The 9,947-nt window shown below is 34.0% G+C and overlaps 1 protein-coding gene across 5 annotated transcripts in view; it reads right to left on the bottom strand.

Annotated features, from left to right (window-relative positions):
- LOC106868682 (1-acyl-sn-glycerol-3-phosphate acyltransferase delta) overlaps positions 1-9,947 on the bottom strand; it is a 120,616-nt gene that overhangs the window by 87,591 nt on the left and 23,078 nt on the right. For 4 of the 5 annotated variants that reach the window (XM_052977738.1, XM_052977741.1, XM_052977728.1 and 1 more), the window contains 2 exons: positions 7,732-7,923; positions 905-1,094 (listed from right to left, as the gene is read on the bottom strand). In XM_052977738.1, the coding sequence (XP_052833698.1) occupies positions 905-1,085 (181 nt within the window). In that variant the 5' untranslated portion in view covers positions 1,086-1,094; positions 7,732-7,923. Of the gene's footprint in view, positions 1-904; positions 1,095-6,160; positions 6,212-7,731; positions 7,924-9,947 lie in introns of all 5 variants that reach the window. The other variant, XM_052977747.1, reaches the window with a different exon arrangement.

The following is a 9,947-nucleotide window of genomic DNA, read 5'->3' as shown; positions in this document are numbered from 1 at the left end:
TGACCACTGTTACCCTTATAGTAAACTTGCAATGAATGCTGACAGAGATCTGTAACAAAATTAAGAGATATTTTCATGCAGGTGGCGCCTTTGGGTCTGGATAGTATACACTCTGCCTACACCACTAACTGGAATACTTTTTTATTTTTTTAACCTGCTGTATCTGGAAGAAGGGATTGTCCATAATCTTTGCAAAACTACAGACTACAACTTGGAGCATGCATACATGCATGCATGCATCCATCCCCCCCCCACACACATACATACATACATAGATACATATAACCACACACACACAGACAAACATTACATGTATTCACTTTTATGTATTAAGATTATCCAAGATACATTCCAGAGAACCATTTAGCAGTAAGTAGATAAATAAAATGTTTCACTTTTTAAATAATTAAATTTCATAAAAAAAGTCAAATTAAAAATAGTTTATATTTAAGAAACAAGAATGCATAAAGGACACAATTTCTGTTGTATTTATTGCCATAGTTTCTCTGTCATTATATAAATACATTACTGACATTTATGCTTACCTAGCAACACAATCTGTAGCAGGTTTAAAAAAAAAAGGAAACCAGTTTTGTGGGGATGGATTGGGCAGTTAACATTAAGATTTTTAACATCAAATGGAATAGACAAATAATATATCTACCAAATTTTCCAGCCTAATTTATAGTCAGACCATAATTTATAGTCAACTTAGACATCAAGACAACTTTAGAAGACCAAAAATTCCATGTGAAAAGCAACAATATTTAGAAAGATAGTGACAAAGTTTGAATGTTTACATTACATGTTTACACTATTTTTATACTATGTTGACTTGCATACTGGAAAATATGGTATCTCATTTATAATATAGAATCAAAAATGAAAGTTTAATTTTACTTACGACACCACCACAGGTATGCTAAATAGCTGTTGACTTTGCGATAGAGATCTTTATTAAGAGGCCAGAGAACTAAGGTTAGTGCCATCAGGAAGCATGTGATAAAGCCACTGACTAAAAGAATGTAACAAAACAGAAAATGGAGAATGGACCATGTCTTCATTCGTGTCCAAAGACCAGCCATTGTGATCGGCTGAAATAGAAATGGTAAAAGGAGCCTTATTAAAAGATAATTAACAATTAAAAGATAATTGGTTAAAATAAAGTAAAGGAAAAATAAAAGATTTATATTGGTGTTGTAGCACAGTAGGTGATGTGCTGGAAATGAAAGTGGACATTAACAGGTGATAAGAGGAAGGGAACACTAGTGGGTGATAAGAGGAAGGGGAACATTAGTGAGTGATAAGAGGAAGGGGACATTAATGAGTGATAAGAGGAAATGAGGTAACAAAGCGGGTGATTTGAACATCCTCTCTTTCTCTGTGGCATCCACTTTTTCTCTTGGCAGAGAACAAACACTTGTGATCAAGGGATCCTCAGAAAATCTATCTCCTAGCCAGCATGAAGAGCAGTGGTTCTCAACTGGGGTCCATATGACACTTGAGGGGGGGGGGGTCTATGTAAGATTTTGTCATTTAAATTTGTGTGCAAAAAATTGGTAATACTTCTACAATACACAAAATAGTGTACCAATTCTTTCTACAGTTCCCAATAATATTTAATTATAAATATATGATAAGACTTTTTTTAACATTAGATGGCCATGGGGATCCACTCAAGTAAAATACAGATCAAAGGGGACTGTAGGTAGAAAATGGTTGAGAATCACTGAGGTAGAGAATAGAATGTCTCAGGGCTGGACAACAAGTTCCACTCAGAACTTAAGGAATTTTCCTCTTTGGAGTCATTTTCCAGCTCGAGATAAGAGATTTTCCCATCTTTTATACTACAAATGCAAATATTTTATGATGAGGTAAATTACTTAAAATTAAAAACTAATTTATTATACTGATGAGGGACCTCTACATGGTTGCTAAACCTGTTAGAAGTAGCAGCCAAATCTCCCACAAATCACATATAGCAAAACCAATTTCTGTTATGGCATATTCAAAACAATCAGGCTTTTATAGGCACAGCATGTTAATTTGTAATGATGGTTGATTTAACTATCATGCCAAGTTTTGAACGTTGGTTGAGTCTTATGTTGTGATTGGCTGAGTATTGCATAGGATTTGGATTGATGGTCCAATCATGTTGCATGTAGTACATTCTCAAACTAATTGGTATGTGCTCTGGAGCCTACCTTTTCCCATAATTTGGTGCAACAAATTATTTACAGGCATAGAGGTGAGAGTTATGCTGGTTTCCTGCTGTTTTTCACCAGAGAAAAATTAATATAACAGAGTACGTGTAATCAATGACAACCCAGACTGAATTATCCAAATGGTGGGTGACTATAACCACCAAAAGTTGTAATGTTTCTTGCTTGATCCACTGTACCCTTTTACAAAAATAATAAAGTCTCACTGTTATTTTAAAGTTTGTTTTTGTTTCTTTTGTTACATCCATGAGTGAACACACAAAATTATATTGTACAATGGTAGACATGATTCAGTAGTAAAACCAAGGAAGACTTTAGCCTCATCGTAAAACATACTTTACTGGCTTGAAAGAGGAAGGATACACTGGATAACAAAATTAAGAGGCAACAGGAATGACTGATATGCTTTGATTGTACATCTGCATATTCAGAGCTCCTTTGGAATTAAACAATTACAAACTTACAGACATGTTGTTGTTGAATATTCTGTTGGTCAACTCTGACACTGACAAAGTAGTCAATAAAATGGCTGGAAATAACTGCTTTGCAATACTTCTAAAGATCTAATAATATGAAGTAAACTTTGCTGTGCAGTAACTGCTACATGATATACAGCATGTCAGATAGTCAAGATATTTCATATTTATATTAATAAGTGGCAAAGTAGATTTTGTTGATGGACATCATTATCATCCCATCATGTCTGTTTTCCATGCTGATAAGGGTTACACAGTTCAACAGGATTCAGTAAATCCCAGTACAATATATAGCTCCAATGTCTCCATTTTGGTATAGTTTCTAAGGCTTGTGTGTTTCCTAACACTAAATACTTCGCAGAATGTACTGGGTGCATTTATGATGACACCAGCATGATAGAGTTTACTTTGCTATCAGCAAGACTAAAGAGCCCTCTCAAGCCTTAAATTGGTGCATTTATGATATTCAATTTACCAACCAATTACAGAGTGTACTGAATGCTGTTTGTGACACCAGCGCTAGTGGGATCACTTCGTAGTTTGCAAGGTGAAAGAGATCCTCCATGATAAATGAAGCAGATTTAATGTTGTGAGAGGGAACAGCATTGGAGACTAGGGTGAGGGAAAGAGGAAGGGTAATATCAAGAGTTAATGAAGGAGAAGGAAGACAAAATGGTAATGGTGATGGGATGGGTTTAGTACATGGATCCAGCAATGGGTGGGCCAGTCTGCTTGTCATGCCAGCATGTGTTGGATGGTCTGGTGGTGCCCAAATCAGTTGGATTTGAACTCAGGACATAAAGAGCCAGAAGAAATAAAACAAGACATTTTTCTGATGCTCTAACAATTCTGCCAGTTCACTGCCTTAGTGTAAATTACATATCATATAAGTGGTTGTTAATACAATGACAGTATAGGTAATCCTAAGCTAGAGAAAAATAATGTGAAACCAGACAGATCACACATTCTAGACAAATGAGATTCAGTAATATAGAAGAGCTCAACTTTGATTGATTGCACTCCTCCCTTACAAGTTCGTGGTTTGATGCCTGAAGTAGGGAATATTTTAACAAATAAAATTGAAACAAGAGCATGATGTTCATGTATTTAACTTTTTAAAATTTAGAACTGGCTGAAAAGATTTGCTAGCAAGATAAAATTGAAATAACAGAAGAAAACAAAAAAAAAAAATATACATACATTCACACATCAAAATTAACTTTCTAGATATTTTAGCTGCCAAAGACATTAACTACTTCCAGCACACCCAAGGACCTACTTGTAGTAAATTTCTTTTACAGCTAGTTTAGTGCTTAACATTAGTTTTATAATGTTAATCAGCGAAAAGATTCAGGATGTGAGTCTAATTCAGATAACATGTGTACGTGATCTCATTATTTATTCCTGCCACAGCTATTCAAACTGAAGAATTAAATGTATTTCTCCAGTCTATTTCTACACAACAAAATGTTATAGATTTGAACTGGTAGTTCAATATATTATCTACACAGCAATTTCCCTTCTTATTTCTCTACCTGGACTTGTATATTTTAAATCCTTGGGATTCATTGGAAGTGTGTCTGGTGTGTCAAACAGTGCAATATCTCTGAAAACACTCCTCAATTGTTTTTAAAATATGAACTGCATACTTCAGAACTAAAGTTTCAGGATAACATGTCCACAGTAAAACGAGTACAATGGATTTATTTACATATAACTGTGTGATCAGGAAGTACATGCTCTAAGTAATAAATGCATAGGAAAAAAAATCAGCGAAAATTCAACAATTTTGTATTGAGTCAGCTTCAAAGAAACAAGACACAGCTGCTTTGAAGACATCAAGTGCACAGCTAAGGTTTAATGTTGAGCTTATGATCTTAAAAGTAAAGCATAAACGGAAACTAATAATCAAAAAATTATACACGTTTCTTAAAATAATAATCCTTAAATGCTTATAAAAAAAATTACTAGACAAATTAATTCTTTTATATAAGAAAATATTTCTAGCATTGATCCAAAGCAATTTTATTGTAATGAAAGAGAACTACTTAACCTCATTGGAATAGGAATTAATTCTATAAAACAATATATTTCTAACCTCCATAAAAAAATAATTAGGAGCTTTAATTCTGAGAGAGAACATGAGTATAATAGCCAAACAATCATAATTTTGACCAAGATGATTCTCATTAGATTTAATGCAATTAGAACACCATGGACTATTTATTATATATTATGTATAAACTAGTGTCTTATTCATCATACAACAAGCAACTTTGGAAGTATACTTTTGCTACTGTTGAATATGATGCACAATAATTATAATTTAACTTTTATCAAATTTCTTGGTGCTTACTTTTCGAAAGAGAAATATGCATAACTCTAAAATAAAATTAATTGAAGTATTTCGTGTTGCAAGATAGTGTGTACTTGAAGTATTTCGTGTTGCAAGACAGTGTGTGAGAGAGAATCGTGATGTCGTGGGAGAGAAATGTGTTTGCATGGATGATGGTTACACTTGCACTAAACGAGGCTGCAAAGAAAGAGGTTTGGAGACGCCACTACGAAAGAATGCTCAATGAAAAGAATGAATGGGAGAAAGAGACGTTAAATGATGATGATGATGAAATTTCTTATTTGTATAACTTTACCTATAACTACTCTCCTTCACCTTTCTATGATTCTGTCTTTCTTACTCTGTGTGGGTGTGTGTGTGAAACAGAGAGAGAGAGAGAGAGAATTCCTTTACTCATTATCTACCACCAGGCCCAGTATGTACATTCATCCTGTGCCTTTTATGTTAATTCTTTCTGTATCACTCACTTTCTTTCTCTCTACCTCCTTCTGTACAATGTGAGGTGTGATTGGAGAAATCAACTCACCAGCCAACCAACATTTGTAGGTATTATGTATGCTATTATTTGTACACATGCTGCCTTCCTTGCATGTGGTAGCTATTTTGCTACTAGTCAGCACTGACCGGATTGTAGACAGTTGATAGGGCATATTTGCGGAGGACCAGTTGCACAAGGGCTAGTCGCAGACAGTAAATGATGATGATGACACACAACTCCCACGCACACACGTGCACGTGTGTGTGTGTGTGTGTGTGTGTGTGTGTGTGCGTGTCAGTTGACAGCCTGAATGTATCATTTGGAGGTATAAATTTTGCAATCAGAGTACAAGAAAAATTACATTCTTCATGAACTTTACTAGGTTATAATTCCAAAATTGTTATAGAGCAAACTTACAAATACTTTTTTTTACATAAAATTTAATTCATATCACCTGTAGTGTGTTATATAAACGTTGTGATAAAACCAAAATTATAATTTCTCAGTTATTAAGCACATATACTCTCTCTCAGGTTAAAAACTCCAAAGTTACTTCAGATTAAGGTTTGTTTTATAGAATTAACTAATTGCCCTCATTTGAAACAAATGAAACAAAGAATGTACATACTTAGTTTCTGTACTGATCTCTTTCAGACCACCAATTCACCATATGCTTAATCTAGAATCAGATATTTTGGTAGTTAATAAAAAGTATTATCCAAATCTAATATTATATATGACTAGACAAGTTACTGAGCTTACCTCAAGAGCAACAATAATAAATGAAATAAGAGTAATGAATATGGGGGGAGGTGGAGGAGATAAAACTTACAATAACTAATCTGAGCATTCAACTTTCAAAGTAATGCAATCTCCAAAAGACCATTGCAACCATGGAACCATAAGTAGTATTAAGTAATTCAGAGCCTATCCTTTTGTAATCAGCAAATGTAGAATGACTAAAGTAGGTTGGCAATGAAACAGACATTGACAATGACAAGAAAAAGTAGGTTTTAATATCTTCTATATAATCATACTGAAGATAAGGTTTCCTAAAAATATCCAGAATTAATGTGTGTTCTATAAAGTACAATTAGGTGATAATTTGTTAAATTTCAATAAAAAGATTTTAAAAAAAAACATAGCCTGAATAATTTACTTATTGCTCCAGGTACAGTCATTCCATTTTTATTTTGTTAGACAAACAGCCATAATGAATTTTAACATGGTGCTGATTTTAAAATAAAAGGAAAATCTAACAAGTGCATAGAAGCATCCTGGCATGCTAGCTTGCTTATGCATTATTATTAAAGCTATTTGATAACTGTAATACTTAAATAGGTCTATTTAACTATGAATTACAGCTTGAAACACCAGTTGCTTAGTGAACTTGGAATGACAAAAACAATACCAACTAAAATGACTAAATGGATGAATTAAACTGAAGTCATCATCATCATCACCACCATTACCATCATCACTTAACATCCATGTTCCATGCTGGCATGGGCTGGACAGTGAGAAGATCTGATGGGTTCAAGGATTGCATTGTGCTCCAGTGTCTGCTTTGACATGATTTCTATGACTGGTTGCACTCTGGCTATCATGGTAGTTAGATCAACACGAGCAGAATATTATTGGAAACACTGATAATAAACAGAAGCATCCATGTACTTCAACCTTGCACCTATAACAGGTTAATTACTATACTCCTCTTACTTATTAGATAAGCTGCAAAGAATAGGCTTTGACCATACCATTTTTACATTTATTTAAACTAACAAGTAACTCTTGTGAGATTAGTGCATTTAAGTTACAAAATAAATCGTTGTGCAAATGATTGAGGAAAATTCTAGAACAGGCATGGGCAACCTTTTTTAAGAAGTGGATTACATGAGACATAGTTCATAATTAGGTGGACCACACTACTTAAAAATCTTAAGGTTTATTTTTCATTCAGAGTGCCATTTGGTATGTCTTGGAGGCCACAGGTAGCCCATGACTATTTTAGAATGATGCAGTACAGGAGAAGTGAAGAAAATGCTTTGTGTGTATACAGTCAAATAAATGTAAAAAAAAAAAAAAAAAGAATTGTTACAAATTAGGTTTGATTTCAATTAATACAAATGCACTTATATTAAAACTTGTTCAGCCATATATCTGTTATAAAAGTATGATAAAACGTGCAAGGATACTTACTTCTACTAGATTCTTTTAAGTGAAAACAACCACAAGAGACTGCTTGTGATTCAGCACACATACAATAGATCATCTGTTCTCAGAGAGCATCAATCAGTAGCTGTTGAAATTTGAGATCATTCTGATTGTCATAATTTCTTTCAGTGTGCATCATTTTTAGGATTTATGTTTCTTAAACGTTATCAGAAATTTCTGAAATTCAAAAACAGAAAAGATCATATCTTTAAATGCCCAGGAGAAGTTGTTAATACGATTAGTTATTTTCAGAGATATTTAACTTCATCATGAGGGTGTGTATTTTACAATATGTGTATTTCTATAAGTTTGATCAGATTGTTATCTGATCACTTCTGTACAGACTAGATTATTGCTGGAACCTTTATTTCTAAAATAACATTAATAACATTTGAATATGAAGTGGGGTGGGTACACATCCAAGAATAAAACACCCAATAACATCATAGTGTGTGTGTGTGCATGTGAGTGTTGGTATATATATATATATATATATATATATATGCACACACTCTAAAGAAATCAGTATAATCTTACTAAGACAATATAACCACCTAATGAGAGAATTTGCTTGCAATTTAATTGTACTTGATTACTTTATTTTCTGTAAGTCAATAATATCTAAAAACAGAGGGATGTGAATCATGCTAAATTATCAGATGTTATTTGTTTTCATATTGATAAGAGGCAGAAACAAAGTAATATGGTTTCCAGATGTTTTAACAGATATCCACTTATTTTCAAAAGTGTTGATATCCACTTATTGAGTTGTTGTTGATAGACACCAGCTGTTACACATAACCCTAATTTTTGTGTGTTGGCATCATGTATTGTAGTTAATTGCAATAGATGTAAATAAAATATAGGAGGTTGTGTACATTTTATAAATAATCATAACATACACACACACAACACACATACAGCCACATGTTTGTTTTTATAAACAGTTACAAATAAAAATAGTCAGACATAAAACTGCAGGACCATTCAATAGCTTACAGCATAGAGATATATATTTTACTTTTACAAGGAAAAGGTTTGACAGACTGTGGTATATAACATTTGTAAATTATACAGCATGTAATATTTATAATATATAGTGAGAGCATACACAGCCAAAACTGTCCTAGAAAAAAATAAAATATGCTGGCATCCCGTTGGTTACAACAATGACGGTTTCAGTTAATCTGATCAACAGAATTGTGAAATTAACATGCATGCGGTTGAACACTCCACAGACACATGTACTTATAACGCAGTTCTCAGGGAGATTCAGTATGACACAGTGTGACAAAGCTGGCCCTTTGAGATATAGGTACTACTCATTTTTGCCAGCTGAGTGGACTGGGGCAATGTGAAATAAAGTGTCTTGCTCAAGGACACAATGCATCGCTGGGAATTGAACTCACGACTTTAGGATCATGAGCTGAATACCCTAGCCACTAAGTCATTCACCTTCACAAAAATAAAATACATATCACTATCACCATCATTTTAACATAACCTTCCTATGGTTGCAAGAGTCTGATGGAATTTCTTAAGGCAGATTTTCTATGGCCAAATGCCGCCCTTCTTGTTCCAACCTTCACCTGTTCCCAAGCAAAGAAACATTTTCCCCATGATCAGACATTTATTCTTCTTTTTTGCATAATATTGGAGATGAATGACACTGCTTATATGACAGTGACACTCATTAACAAGTATATTGTGATGTCAGGACATGGAGATACAATCATATACACACACACACACACACATGCACACATGTATACAATGGGTTTCTTTCAGTTTCTGTCAACGAAATCCACTCTCAAGACTTTGGTTAACCTGGGGTTATAGTGGAAGACTCATGCCTAAAGTGCCACATAATGGGACTGAACCCAAACTCACGTCGTTGGGAAGCAAACTTCATAACCACACAGCCACAACTACACCTATTATACGCGTATTTGTGTGTGTGTTTATATTTCATGTATTGGGCCATCAGATAAATAACGTGGATTTTTTATACTTCTTTTATTTTTCATGTGGGCATCGCTGTGTGGTAAGAAGCTTGCTTCTCAACCACATGGGTCCAGGTACAGTCCCACTGCATGGCACCTTGGGCAAGTGATTTCTACAATAGCCTCAGGCAAACCAAAGCCTTGTGAGTGGACAGAAACAGAAAGAAGCCTGTTGTATATATATATATATATATATAT

Source organism: Octopus bimaculoides, chromosome 2 (assembly GCF_001194135.2).
Source record: "Octopus bimaculoides isolate UCB-OBI-ISO-001 chromosome 2, ASM119413v2, whole genome shotgun sequence".
NCBI lineage: Eukaryota > Metazoa > Mollusca > Cephalopoda > Octopoda > Octopodidae > Octopus > Octopus bimaculoides.
Note: the sequence above shows the minus strand (reverse complement) of the source record. Positions and strands in the feature narration are given on the sequence as shown.